This window comes from Diadema antillarum, unplaced genomic scaffold (assembly GCF_040938485.1).
Source record: "Diadema antillarum isolate AM-2024a unplaced genomic scaffold, OU_Dant_1.0 scf00000030, whole genome shotgun sequence".
Classification (NCBI taxonomy): domain Eukaryota; kingdom Metazoa; phylum Echinodermata; class Echinoidea; order Diadematoida; family Diadematidae; genus Diadema; species Diadema antillarum.
The window spans coordinates 2,280,625-2,295,394 of NW_027270919.1; the positions used below are offsets into that span (position 1 = coordinate 2,280,625).

Genomic DNA, 14,770 nt, shown 5'->3' on the forward strand with positions numbered 1-14,770 from the left:
GTCAGCATTACAGGAACACATGAACCGTTTATTACTTATAGAAGCAAACAATATCAACACATTGGAAATGTATCATACACGGGCTACTTGTTGCGGACTATGTCACACAACGGCCACTTTATATGCCTCTCCTCCTACCGCGGAATGAGGAGGCAATCCCGCACGGCCGTAAGCGACGCGAGGAATACCCATAGTAGTCATTTAAATTATTTACAATGTTGGTGTGGTTACAAAATTCGTACAATGATTATACGTTTTAACAGTATCTCTTGTACATGGTTACTATAATTCGGCATGTATCATCGGTCTAAACCGGAGTTGGTATTGAAATCATCCAAACTTGCCCATGACAAACAAGTAACCACAAATTTAATAATAAATGTTAAAGCTCATAATAATGCACTACCACATTACAGCATTTGCCCAACGTTCCCATAGTGCCCCCTTTCTATGCTATAGGCACAATCGATCATACCAAATTATAATCGAAACGGTTAAATCGAATCGGTTCCACCGAATTTCGTTACATGGCTTCCCTCCCCATGCAGGCTTCGTCCCTGGAGCCGAACACATAGAGAGCAAAAAGTGACAACAAAAATGTACTACTAGAAACATTATTGAACGTTTTGTTCCTTTACAAAACTCTACGTACAGTCCATAGCGACGTTATGAGACAACTACAGTCTTTAGCTCATCACATCTGTCTAACTTTCATAGACTATTGTTCGTTGCTAACTCATCTTATTAAGAGTTTAACAGTCTCTTCATTTGATTTCCTGTCCTGGCTGCTCCCTTGCAGCAGACAGGTCGACACGAGGGATGTCACATTTCACCCTGGCATGGTGTGCCAGAATGAATCCGATGTATGACGAGAGGAACGGGCGTGCCTCGAAGGTGAGCGGCTCCTCGATCGGGGTAGATAATCAGGTGGCCTTCCCGGTGACCGAGAATAGCGTGCAGGTGAGGAAGAGTCGTCACACCGGCGATGTCCACTAGGTAGCTTTCCCGCAACCACTGGTGCTGTCGCGCTGACGCTGACACGTGTCCCTGCTCGGCCTGTAGAGAACACCTCTGAGTCGTCTCTCAGAAGCTGGTATGCCGATGAATTGCTTTCTGGGGGAGTTTCTGTCAAACTGCATTGCCAGAAGTCCACCAGATGTGGCGGCACACGATTCTGGGGTATGCCTTCGTCGAGAGGCGTGGTCTCCGTGTCGTTCTCAGCAAGGCTGGTAAGGTTGGCTGGCGCAGTCCTTTTTACCAACATCGGTGCTGTCGTTGCTGCACATTTCTGTTTCTCATTGTTTATACATGGGAGAGATACCCATGGAGTATGCAGCTGCATGTTCTCGAAATCTAGCGCGGTTTGCAGACCAATCAGGAGATCCAGACCAAGGATGCCCTCAGCTCTTATGTCAGCTACTACCAAGTCAGCATGGCACAAGCAGGAGCCAAGCTGAAGTTCCATGGTTGCATGTCCCTTTGTTTTCAACCGAGATCCATCTGCTTGACGAACGATGCTTGTCACTGGTTCAAGCGGTGGCTTTCGCTCAGGTCTCATTCGCAGGTACATTTCTTCTGAGACATATGACTGCGATGCACCACTGTCTATCAGAAACATCACCTCCTGCCCATTCACGTTCAAATTCACGTACAGTCCTTTCTGGAACGTGGATGACAGAAGTGAAGCTGGGGAACTAGGTAGTGGTGGTTGAGATGTCTCTGGTTCGGATGCCTTTCTGGCTGGTGTGCACCCGTCGTCTGGAGGATTCGTACCCTCCTTGGATGTGTCCTCCTTCTTATCAGAAGGCTGACTATCCTCCTTCTGTTCGCTTGTAGGGAGTGTCTCAGTGTTTAATGCCAAGTCGAATCTCGGCACTGGCGCTGGCTGCTCCTTCTCCCTCTTCTTTATTAGATCGCTGACTGCTTCGATCATGAGAGTGGTGTTATTTTCACACACCCCCATGGGTTTGTCAGCAGTGTCTTCATCCTTCACAGCCACTACATTATCTTGTTGTGCGTCCTGTGACAACAAGACCCGGGTATACTGTCGACGGTCACTCTCCATCCGCAGGAAGGCTTCTGTGTTGAGAGCAGCTTGGATTGCCTCGTCGAGCGTACGAGGCTGAGCCCGGAAGAGGCCGATTCTGATATCCCGGTCAACTATAGCATCGAGAAAATGACCTCGAGCCAATTTATCTTGGCCCGCTTCCTCGAATTCAGGATATGCCATGGATGTAAGCTCGCGAATGCTCTGTCCTAGCTCCTGCAAACTTTCCTTCGGTCTGCGTCGTCTGGTACGCAGTTCTGCCAGGAATACTTCTGAATGCGAAACAGGTCCAAAGCGGTGCTTCAGGCGGTTCACGAGTTCTTGGTACGTCAACTGACGTCCCGTCTGCTGTGCTAGTACTTTGACAGCAGCTCCTTTCAAGCTGGCAGCCAAATATTGAAGAGCTTCCACTTCCGTCCAGCGGTTAACTCCAGCGCAAGCTTCGAAATGGCAAAGATAGTCCAGTACAGGTCCTTTGCCATCATATCTATCTGGTATGACGGCCGGTTTGCTGGTTCCGTTGCCCTGAACATCATAATGACGTCTCTGGTCCCAGAGCTCTGTTCGACGTCGCTGGTTCGGACCAAACTGGTGTGGCATTACATCTGGTTGTCCTCCAAATGTAACATCCTGGTCACTTGTACGAGATGAATGCGCCTGCTGCATTGGAGTTTGATGCTGCTGAGGTAGTAGCTTTGCCGATGGCGGAGCTGACAACTCCACCTCTCTATTCGCATCTCCAAACAGCTGAGGTGACACCACTGGTGAGGGTGGCAGTGACGACTGGTTAGGGCGCCCTCCAAGTGTCATCGGTGAGCAGCGTAAGTTAGAAACCGAAGTTGGTGCTACTTCAGTTTGTTTGCGCACCGACTCTGACACCTGAGCAATTAAGTCGTCGATTTCGCTGATCTTGCTCTCCAGCAAAAGCGACAACTCCAACAATGGTATCTCGTGTGCCATAGTGAAAACACAGTTAACTACATTAATTCATACAAAAGTTACAAATAGGGATCCCACTCCTGACACCATGTGTGACGAACTCGCCTTCTCGTCGTGAAGTAAGAGTGTATTTGACTGTCTGTACAAATGCCTCCGCGAGCCGTGTCAGGATGGCCGAGTAGGCGGGGTTCGTTTTGTTGCAGTTTACAACGATCCCTTTAAATTATTAAAACTACTACAGTAGTCTGTATGCTACCGTGTATTATGTTGTGTCAGAAGCAGCTCACCAACACAAGCGGCACACATACCAAGTTCAGCATCACTTAAAGTATGTCACTCCCAAGCGTCACTTGTAGAGGATGTTAAATTGGTACACTTATTTTGTTACCAACTGTTACTACCAATTCTTGCTACCAAGTTCTGCTACCAACTTTTGCTACCAACTCAGTCACGCTAACGTGGAACACCTTTCACAACCATATGGTGGCACAGGCATCGTTGATGGCACGGGGTAAAGTGCTATATCGCACCGTTACCAACTTCCTCAGGCGACGACTGGAACTTGGATTGGGCACAGGGCATATGCGACAAGTCACATTACCACTATTCCCGAAATCCATCGGCGACTGTTGGAACTTGGATTGGGCACGGACTATGCGACAAGTCACATTACCAATATACCCGGAATCCAATGGCGACGGCTGGAACTTGGATTGGGCACGGACTATGCGACAAGTCACATTACCATTATACCCGAAATCCAATGACTTGCTAGTTGGTCTTCTCAGGAACATGTACCACCACTCTCCAAGCTGTTGTATCGTGGTAGAACACTCAAGAAGACACAATGAAGTCAGCATTACAGGAACACATGAACCGTTTATTACTTATAGAAGCAAACAATATCAACACATTGGAAATGTATCATACACGGGCTACTTGTTGCGGACTATGTCACACAACGGCCACTTTATATGCCTCTCCTCCTACCGCGGAATGAGGAGGCAATCCCGCACGGCCGTAAGCGACGCGAGGAATACCCATAGTAGTCATTTAAATTATTTACAATGTTGGTGTGGTTACAAAATTCGTACAATGATTATACGTTTTAACAGTATCTCTTGTACATGGTTACTATAATTCGGCATGTATCATCGGTCTAAACCGGAGTTGGTATTGAAATCATCCAAACTTGCCCATGACAAACAAGTAACCACAAATTTAATAATAAATGTTAAAGCTCATAATAATGCACTACCACATTACAGCATTTGCCCAACGTTCCCATAGTGCCCCCTTTCTATGCTATAGGCACAATCGATCATACCAAATTATAATCGAAACGGTTAAATCGAATCGGTTCCACCGAATTTCGTTACAATATATATATATATATATATATATATATATATATATATATACATGTGTGTATGAGATTAAAACCCAATATGGCATTAAAACGCTTTATCCTGGCGAGGAAAGCGCATGTTTTAGAAACAAGACACCAAACAGGTTAGTCATCGCATTCTTCATCAGCGACCAGGATGCGATGTGATGTTAGAATAAAATCCGTTTCTGAAGCAGAACATACACACAAGGGAATACGTCTGCTCCTGGTCGGACGGATTTCAAAACTAACCTGCTTGTGATGAAATGCGTCTAGTCTGGTAGTTGCTGCCACAGTGCATGGTAACCGCGCAGTGTGTATGTGCGCGTTTGGCGTAGCAACGACGCATCCATGGACTGGTTCCCTCCACGAACAGCCAAAGATGAAAGGATGAAATCAGTGTTAAAAAACATGACAAAAATGAATCCCTGATAGCTTTTCAATGGACTTACATTGCCAATGTCATGCTCCGATTTACTATCACGAAGATAAACGGTTCAGAGACCCACCTCATCTTGTCTTTCACTGACGCAAACTCACACCTCCGGCCCCCATAGAGACATCCCAGCCAGTAGTTGTGCCTTGTCCGTGATGGAATACTGTATCAGACTTTCCTGATAGTCAACGGTCTTTCCCGTAGTCAATCAGACTTTTCCTGATAGTCAATCAGACTTTACCTGATAGTCAACCAGCCTTTCCTGGTAGTCACTGATCAATAACGAACAGAAGTGAATGAGATTAAAACCCAATATGGCATTAAAACGCTTTATCCTGGCGAGGAAAGCGCATGTTTTAGAAACAAGACACCAAACAGGTTAGTCATCGCATTCTTCATCAGCGACCAGGATGCGATGTGATGTTAGAATAAAATCCGTTTCTGAAGCAGAACATACACACAAGGGAATACGTCTGCTCCTGGTATATAATTTGAGAGAGAATATATATATATATATATATATATATATATATATATATATATACATGTGTGTATATATATATATATATATATATATATATTTTTTTTTTTTTTTTTTTTTGCTAAAAGTACAGCAAACATTCTTGCTAACTTACTGAGAAATGTTACCAATATTTAGTTCAGTTTTATGTGATCAGTTTCTTACTTGTATTGAATAAACATTGATTTGTAAAAATTTGTACCTGGGCTCTGCATGATTGTATTTCCAGAATTATGTCCTGGACTTTCTTTTTTTGCCTATTCCTCTCTTCTGTTCAATTTGAATATTCCATAAAGTGATGAATAAAATAAAGAACACCCACACACACAAACAGACTGGACTATTGTATGGACATCATGTACCTTTATATGGTGCATTCCCTTTAGCTGAACTAAAAATTGTCTTTCTGGGGACAGTTTTTTTGGTGCACTTTTTGACCAAGCTGAAATTAGCATAGGCATATCTTGATTTGAAGAAGTATTTATGGTCTGTTGTCCTACTCAGCTGGCAAGAACTTATCCCAAAAAGTGATTTTACTATTAACCCGTTCCTTCCGCAATTCTCTGAGTGCCTTTAATGCCCCCAAACGAGATTCTTTTCGCCCGTCGACAGAGAGGCACACAGGTTGGTAATCCAGCTGTGTGAAGGCAGTCAAGCGATTCATTGTGTCTCCCTTTCTACGGTCAACTACATGTGCCCGTGAACAATGGAAATATCGATCGGGTGCGAGGTATGAATAGAGCGTGCGCTGATGAGCTCTCAGAATCTTTTGTTCTACACAAAACCAGGTACCTGAATGAGGTGACTGGGGTCAGCGAACCCGCATTTCTAACTGATTTCAGCCTTGATCATTACATGTATGTACATGTTCGTACGAGTTTACAGCAGAACAAGCAAAAAACTAAATCAGGAAAAGGTACATAATACTGTAAAACCCCCTTTTTTAAACAGCAGGAGAACAAATCCTGATAGAATAAACTCTGATCTTTTTATCAAACCCACTTTTCTGAGAATTTTAACACAAAGAAACATGAATTTAGGCCACTGAAGCAGGCACCCTTGTCTTCATTTTGGAAACCAGGTTCCCGTATATCAGTTGCTACCACGGGAACCTGGTAAACCAGGTTCCCGTAAGGAACGGGTTAAATCTTGAAGTACAAGGTCTTGTCACCGAAGCAACCAAACACATCTTGTAAATGTTGTTAATGTTATTCCACTGCACTCCCAAAAGTACTTCAATATTGTGATGCACTCAACAGATCACAAAAATAAGTGAAAAACACTGCTGAGTATCAGTTTCAGCATCTGTTTATTGGGTTACCACTTAAAGGAACAGTAAGCATAACAGAATTATGCAAGCTGAAGTTACCTTCATGCTTATGTCACTTTATGTCATTTTCACAACGACCAGCATTTTAAACTTAAACTTGAAATTTCTCTTCCACTCACATAAATCATGACATGTAGGCTCCGAATGTGGCAAAGAATAAAGCTGACTTGTGTTCAAGGTTATTGAAAAACACACAAATTATTCACACATCTTTCACCAAGCCACCATTCCTTTAAAACATGGATATCATAAGTGCTGTGATAATTGATGAAACACTTGTGCCAGCGAGGGGTACGGAATATGTTGCAACTATCCTCGGCATCATGGGCAGCTAAGTTGCCATGCCAGGTCTGCTACAGTTAATTTTTTTCATCTTTTTTTTTCTTTCCAGGACATGTCTGTAATACATGCATATGAAACTAATTTAAGAAACAAAATTTCACTTAAATTTCATTTAGATGATAATCTGATCATTACACGTGGTTCAGTGCTCTTTCAGCCTGAAATGTCATCCGAGAAAATGTAATACTAGTAATAAAGGGAAACAAAAGCAAAGACAATCATACATAACTTACAGTTTGCGTTATTGTCAGTATTCCCTATGCAGCTGAAGTGCACACACTTTAGATTTATGATTTATTCAAGATGTAACAAATTTGCCACTCACAGTAAATGACGGAATAAAAAATCACTTACAGCAGGCTACTTGAACACACAACGTACCGGTACACAAAGCTCATGCGCTTGGTGGAAACTAAATGCATCGTTTCCTCTGCCTATACATGTACTTACTTCCTTTCTGCTGAAATTATTACACATACTCGGACGTACTTCCTTTCAGCTGAAAAACTGAAATCACTGATTGTTCTATACACTCGTGGTGCATACCAGGCACATTTGCTGTATCTTGCCAGAGACAATACTACTGTATTTACATTTGAACACACCTATACAGAACATATACAAAGAGACACAAGACATCAAATTTACCATGTAATCATTCATGGTTTTCCCACACATTACTGTATGGGAAGGGGGAGAGAACAATATTTTGTACATATCTTCTTCCAAGGCACATCAGAGTTACACATAAGTACAATGTAACAGCACGGAAAAAAAAAGTAATTAAATCTTGTGCTCGCTTGAGTATCGCAAGTTACCTTTCCACACATTCCTGCAAACTATTGAATACCCCAAAAGAACATGGTTAACTTGGAGAGCTTTGGGGGGTTCCAGGAGGGCATGGCATCCAGTTGTATACTCTGCCACACAAGTAATAATACTAGTCATGTTTGTAGAAAATTCAACCTTGCAATTTCAAACAAAACAACATATACTTTGTAAAGATCAAATGCGAATACATGTACTATAAACAAACTTTAAAGCAGATTCACAAAAGAATGCTGTATAACTCAGAATTTCTGTTCTTATACAAGAAATCTGCGAAAAATGGGAGGGGTATGGTGCCCACTTGAACAAATTAAGATTCTATCGCTCTCTTTATAGGGATGCTCCCCGTCTAGTTTGGTGACAATCTGTCATGGGGTTTCCAAGCAGATGCTGAAAATTAATAAATAGAGTATGCACAACACACAACAGAAGATGCACGACAGACGCTGTACGCTGAATGAGCTCATTAGCTCACTTGAGTTACAAATGTGGTCTGTAAGATTTAATGGGAAAGATAAAATTGCACCTAAAATGTTATTCTTCTAACGAATGCTTCTGATTGGCACACAAGTGTTGACTGGTTTCGGAGTTGCATTCAAACCAAGTTCTGGCAATTTCATGCTAATCTACAACATACACACTTTAATAACAGGAGATATTGTTTTACTGGCAGGATCGGAATGTGAGGGATTGGTCTGCCATGCATGCTTTTTTTTTCCCCCTAAAGTGTCCGTCAGTATTGTTGTCTGTAGTTTGTCTGTCCCAGACCTTGGATGCTGATTGCATAACAAAATAGAGAACAGCGGTAATAATGTGATGCGTTTCAATGTTTTCATTCTTTTGAAAACATGGACAAGCAGAATCTCTGCAAGTGTGGGATACAAAAATAATTACAATATATACATCAAAGGATCCATTGTTTTACATATAACAGGGAGGTATTTGTACATGTACACAAAATATTGCAATCAACAAAGAGACCATGACATCTTAAGTCACATCAGCCTTGATAAAGAAATCAAACTTCTGGATTTTGCCTAATCGGCATTGGTATTTCACCAATTTCTTGATACACGCACTGTACTCCATTTCTGACATTTTGATGCATATATTTCAAATTAACTGCATTCATGACTTGAAATTACTATCATACATGATTTTGTATCAACTCTGTATCACTTATCACAATAGCATGATTTTACATACGACTGTTGATCCATTCACTACAGTGAATGATTGCTCAGAAATAGACTCTTCTCAACATAACTTAAAGTGCTCTGTAGACAATTACATAAGTTCATGTGAAAAACAGTTGATTACGATTTTGGCCATAAATACGAAAAAATATATAGTTTCACACTTTGCCACATTCATGGTGATAAAGACATTGTCTTTCAGAGTTTTCTGCAGCTTAGATACTGATGGGTAAAATTTTAATTCATCTGCAAGTTAGAATCATGAGTTTGGATTTACAGATGAAAAATAATCTATCACTTATTTGACCTAGCAAAAATCCACACCTGTGGCTGTCAGTAAAGTCCTTTGAGGGATATTTGAAAAAGAGCAGCAACATTTCGATAAAGAAAAATTGTGCAGATTGTACTCAAAATGAAAGAGGCATAGTTTACAGACAGAAAGTTCAACGAAGAGAGCTGAATTTCAGCATGCAATCCCCTCAAATTTAAATTCATTTGAAAATTTGAATTTCTCCCTCTACTTTTATGAATAAGAACTCATTCATATATGTCATCATTCTTGCTGGCAAATATTTTTGAGAGACAAACACTGTTGAGGTATCCTGATTACTGCCTGACATCAACACAAGTTGGGGCTGATAGAGAGACATTGGACACTAAAGACGCCTTGTTCTATGGAGTAATCTTCCAATTCTATTACACGCAGATAAGCATGTTACAGGATCCCTACTGCATAGGTTGATTCTTTCCGCACAGATAGACATTTTGACATTTATATGGAAATTCACGGGTGGTAATTGTAGCCAAATTGGTGGCAGACATTTTGACATTTATAAGGAAATTCACAGATGGTAACTTACTGTAGCTAAATTGATGGTTTAACTAGGCTTTGGAGAAGAAAGTAGCAATTATGTAACATTACTGCAATAAGTTACTCAGATGTAAATCAAGAAGATTCAAACATCTACAGTGTAATGCAATTTTTCTTCATGCAGCAAGGGAGAGTAGAGATCAACTGTAAATCAATTGAGATAATGTTTGCATTGTTCCAACCTATCAAAGCATACCCAGCTGGGAGAAAGATCTGATAGAGCGCCACACTTAAGTTATTTGACCCTTCTCTCTTAGGGAATGGTCAGGTCATCTCTCTCACATCAGAGACTGCACAAAGGTTGAATCGTTGAGTGGAATTAGTTCTGTGGATCAAGAAAGTCTGACTCTTTACTCTCAGGGGATGGACTGGTCACATCCCTTGCTTCTGGTCTGCACAACGGTCGTATCTTTGTGTCGAGGTAGCGCTGCCTGTCGACAGAAAGTCCAGGTGCTGGAATGGGCGGTGGAAGAGTATGTGGGAGACTGACATCTGGCTTGAGAAGAAAGCATTTCTTTTCTTGGTGGCTGGCAAATTCACGGCAGTACACTACTCCAGGCTCTGAATTTGAAAACCTAAGGAAGAGAGAGAGATGAGTGGAAAGATTGGCTTCATCTGTTCAATTTTCTATTCTAAACTGCAATGACAATCACACTGCAAAAACTCAAAATGCTTTTCCTCATTCAAGATATAAACTGATCTCGGCCGTCGAACGCACAATTGCCATAAAAATTGGCACATGCATTAACTGTGGCATCATCTACCACATTATACCAAAAGAAATGGAAATTTTGATTATATTAATTGATTATGCTAATATATGCATAAAATCATGCATTTTGCTCTAAATCAGAAAGTAAAGCTCCTAGAATCCTAATTTTTGGTGATAACATTCTTTGTAGCATTCCTAACAAAGTACTTGTAAAAAAAAAAATCTGGTATCACACTTAATTTCTTATGTATTTTATTGTTTTATGAATTTCTTATGTATTTCTTTGTTTTTCGACTTTTTGTTTTATCTTTTTTTTCGCAAAACTTATGACAGAACCCTTTTCAAACATAATCATGCTGAAATTAATAGATTTCAGCCTATGAAAGTGAAAATAATCACATCTTTATGAATAAGGTGAGAAAACTCCATTTGCATAGACTTTACATACAAAATCACGTTTTTGAGCCATTTTCGGTCTGACAGGCATGTATAAAAGGTTGTGTAGCGTCGCGAACGGTATGCTCGATTTCACAAAAATGATGTCAAAAGTTGCACGAGACTTGAAAGTAAAAAGTCAGCGAACAGTGCGGTCAAAAAATTTCGCGCGGCGGGATAGTCGCGAAAAATGTCAAAGGGGGGTTGATTCAACCCCGCACACTACATACCTGAAGTGGTAGAAGGAGTCAATGTCTTGGATAGGTTGGAAGTGAGGGCCCAAGAACTCATCCCAGGCATAGCTTGGTACTTGTTGCTGCCCTCCTTCATCTCCCACTAATTGTGCGATGTTGATTCCACGGGACGATGAAGCCTCAATGACTCCAGCAATGTCTGCCAGTGTGGACACGACTGACGAGCGAAATTTCCTTTTGAGCAGGCCAAAGCAGTACTGTGGGGCAAAGTTTGCATGGTTGCCCACCATGAAGTTCACTGTGATGTCCTCGTGTAACCCACTGATACATCGCCAGGCCAGATACCACAGGAGAAATTGGTTCCGGGTCTGCCCTGATGGACTGTCACAGTGGAGACTCACCATCTTCTCCCCAAGCCCAAAATGCTGAAAAAAGTGGTGTAGATAGGAAAGAGCAGCAACAGAGTTCTTGGCATGTTGGACACCTTCATCAATGAGGAAGTTCACCTGTAGTGTCACGGAAAAAAGAGAATGCAGAAAAAAGGCATAAGAGAATGCAGAGAAAAATGCACAACAAGACACATGACTATACCTGTGTAGTATACAGTTAAACTCGCCTAAGTCGACGTTGTATATGTCGAATAATCGCGCAAGTCGATGATTTTTAAAAATCCTGATTTTTCCCCATTGACTTACGTGTATTAATTCACTCACAAGTCGAATTTTGTAAGTTGAATACTCGCCTAAGTCGATGAAATTCCAAGAACACTTTCACAGCAAAACCACTGGATTCACTGTGCCTATTATGAGTCGAATAAGATTTTATTGTGAAATAAATCACTATCAAAATCACGAGAGACACCAGTTTTTGTTTACATACAGTATATACCAAAAGAAACTTTGCGTAAATAAACATTAACGTTTCATTAACGCAAGCGGTTTCACCTGAATCGTTAGTAACGCAAACTAACGATCGGGAAAATTAACGTTTGTAGTAACGATGAGTAACGATCCCTAGCACAAATTAACGATGTTTCGTTAACATTAACGATAGGTAACGCAAGAACTCACGCGAGATTTTGGTTTTGTAACGAGACCTGGTGAAAGGACGATGTAGCCCCTGCCGAGTGTAGCGATCTATGCCTTATATTTAGCGGAGTCTTTTCGCGAATCGAATCACGATTTTGCGAATGGTTAATTTGCGACGGGGGTCACCAAAAACGCACGCCGGGCCACCAAAAAGGCCGGATGTTTGCCTTCAGTTTTGGAAATGAACAGCGGTAACAATTGGCTCCATAAGATGCTAGAATAAATGTCAAATGTTTGCTCTTTTAATTTTGGAAGTGAATAATGGTAATACAATGTATTCGACTCCGTATAATACTAAAAAAAATGTCGGATGTTTGCTTAAACTTTTGGAAATTAATAATGGCGAGACTCAGTTCCGTACGGTGCTGAAATTAATGTCAGATATTTGATCTTGCGTTCGGAAATGAATAAGGACAAAATACGGCTCCGGAAGATGCTGAAATAAATGTCAAATGTTTGCTTTGACGTTCGGATATGAATAATAATGATATTCAACTCCATACGATGATAAAATAAATGCCGGATGTTTACTTTTTACGTTCGAAAGTAAATAACAATAACATTCAGCTCCGAAAGATGCTAAAGTAAATGTCGAATTAAGATGCTAATATAAATATCAGACATTTGCATAACATTTCGAAATGAATAACAATAACATTCAGCTGCGTTTGATGGTAAAGTAAATGTCGGATGTCTGCCTTGACGTTCGAATATGAAAAACAGTATAACATTCGGCTCCATACGATGCTGAAATAATTGTCAGATAATTCATTTCACTTTCGGAATTGGACAGCAGTAACATTCGGCTCCTTACGATCATAAAATAAATGTCGGGTGTTTGCTTTTGAATTTGGAGATGGAATAACGGCAATATTCTGCTCCGTACGATGCGAAAATAAGCAACAGATTGTTTCTTTTAGATTTGGAAATGAGTAATGGTATCAATCGGCTCAGTTAGATGATGAAATAAAAAGCAGATGTTTGCTTTCACGTTCAGAAATTAATAAGGATGATATTCAGCTCCATGAGATCCTAGAATGAATGTCGGTTGCTTGTTTTTACATTTGAAAATGATTAACGGTAACATTCGGCTCCGGAAGGTGTTAAAATACTTGTAAATGGTGGATGATTGCTTTTACAATCAGAAATTAATAACGGTAACTTTCGGACAGAACGTAGGACCGATTTAGTTTTGCTTGTTTTTTTTTTGTTTTTTCAGGCCACCAAAAATAAAAATCAATCATTTTGGGGCCATCAAAATAAAAGTTAGTGTGGAGCCCTGGCCTGCGTCAATGTGGAAAAACTGTCTTGCACACCGCTCCAGCTCTCAGCTCCAGAGTAGACAACATACATGTACATTATACATATGTACGTGTGTTGTAACTTTAAGTCGATTTTTTTTTCAACTTACGCACAAGTCGAAACTCGCCTAAGTCAATGTGTTTTGCTCAGTCCCGAGAAGATCGACTTTATGTGAGTTTAACTGTACATACATTGTCACCAATAAGGAGGCTAATATATCATACGAGCAAAATTTCTGTGAAGCAAAATTTGTCTACAGGAGATCACCACGGAACATCTTGTGTTAAAAGTTCATGACATTAACCTGTTGAGGATGTACTGATTTTGCTACAACACGTATTTCCTATAGACCCGTTCCCAAGTATACTGGGACTCATCCTCAACGGGTTAATGTTCTGTCTCTACTTCTCTTAAAAGGCAACGTTTGCAACATTCTCATTTCAACAAGTGAGTACGCTGTAATAACAATATCACAGGACAAATCATAGCATTAATTAGAAAGAACTGATATGACTACAATACCCTCTTGACATCTCATAGTCATTTTAGCAAAGACCTTGACCATCTTGCAGGAGCGTATACTCACTCATTGCAAAAAAAAAAAAAAGGAAAAAAAAAAAGAAAGAAGAAGAAGAAGAAAGAAGAAGAAGAAAAAAAAGATGCGTCGTGAGAGTCAGACCTGTTTGGGAATGCCTTCACAGTTGATGCCAAAGATGCCACATTTTCTGGCGCTCAAAAAGCTTGCCGGGCCAGGGCACTGAGGGTTGGCAGGATAGTGGAGCTGCTGGCTGAAGCCGAAACTGTAGTGCATCTTCCCAACACGAGAGCATGGAGAATGCTGACCAAAATCAGCAGGGTATGCCTGGATGCTTTGTTGTGCTGCTGTCGTCTCTTCCCTATAATGCTCAATGGCATTCATGATACCTTTGATGTGATGTCGATACAGCTTCATGTTCTCCAACTTCAGCTTCTCTGGCTCGTTGGCTGAGTGCAAGAATATGGTGGCGTTCCGCTGGCACGAAGGGCAAAGGTCGGTTTCAGGTTTGGTAGTCACAACAGAGGGAGCATACTGTCGCCAAGCCTGGCAGAAGGCAACATACGGCATAGCTCGGGACCCTTTGGCAAATTAAGTGGGTAGAAAAG

At 41.0% G+C, this 14,770-nt stretch overlaps 1 protein-coding gene across 1 annotated transcript in view; it reads right to left on the bottom strand.

The window, feature by feature from the left end:
- Positions 1 to 10,215: 10,215 nt before the first annotated feature.
- The window catches only part of LOC139740371 (uncharacterized), a 30,435-nt gene continuing 25,880 nt past the window's right edge, over positions 10,216 to 14,770 (bottom strand). The window contains exons 13-15 of the mRNA XM_071650967.1: positions 14,307 to 14,743; positions 11,274 to 11,743; positions 10,216 to 10,471 (exon numbers count right to left, since the gene is read on the bottom strand). Coding sequence (XP_071507068.1) covers positions 10,216 to 10,471; positions 11,274 to 11,743; positions 14,307 to 14,743 — 1,163 coding nt within the window. The remainder of the gene's footprint in view (positions 10,472 to 11,273; positions 11,744 to 14,306; positions 14,744 to 14,770) is intronic.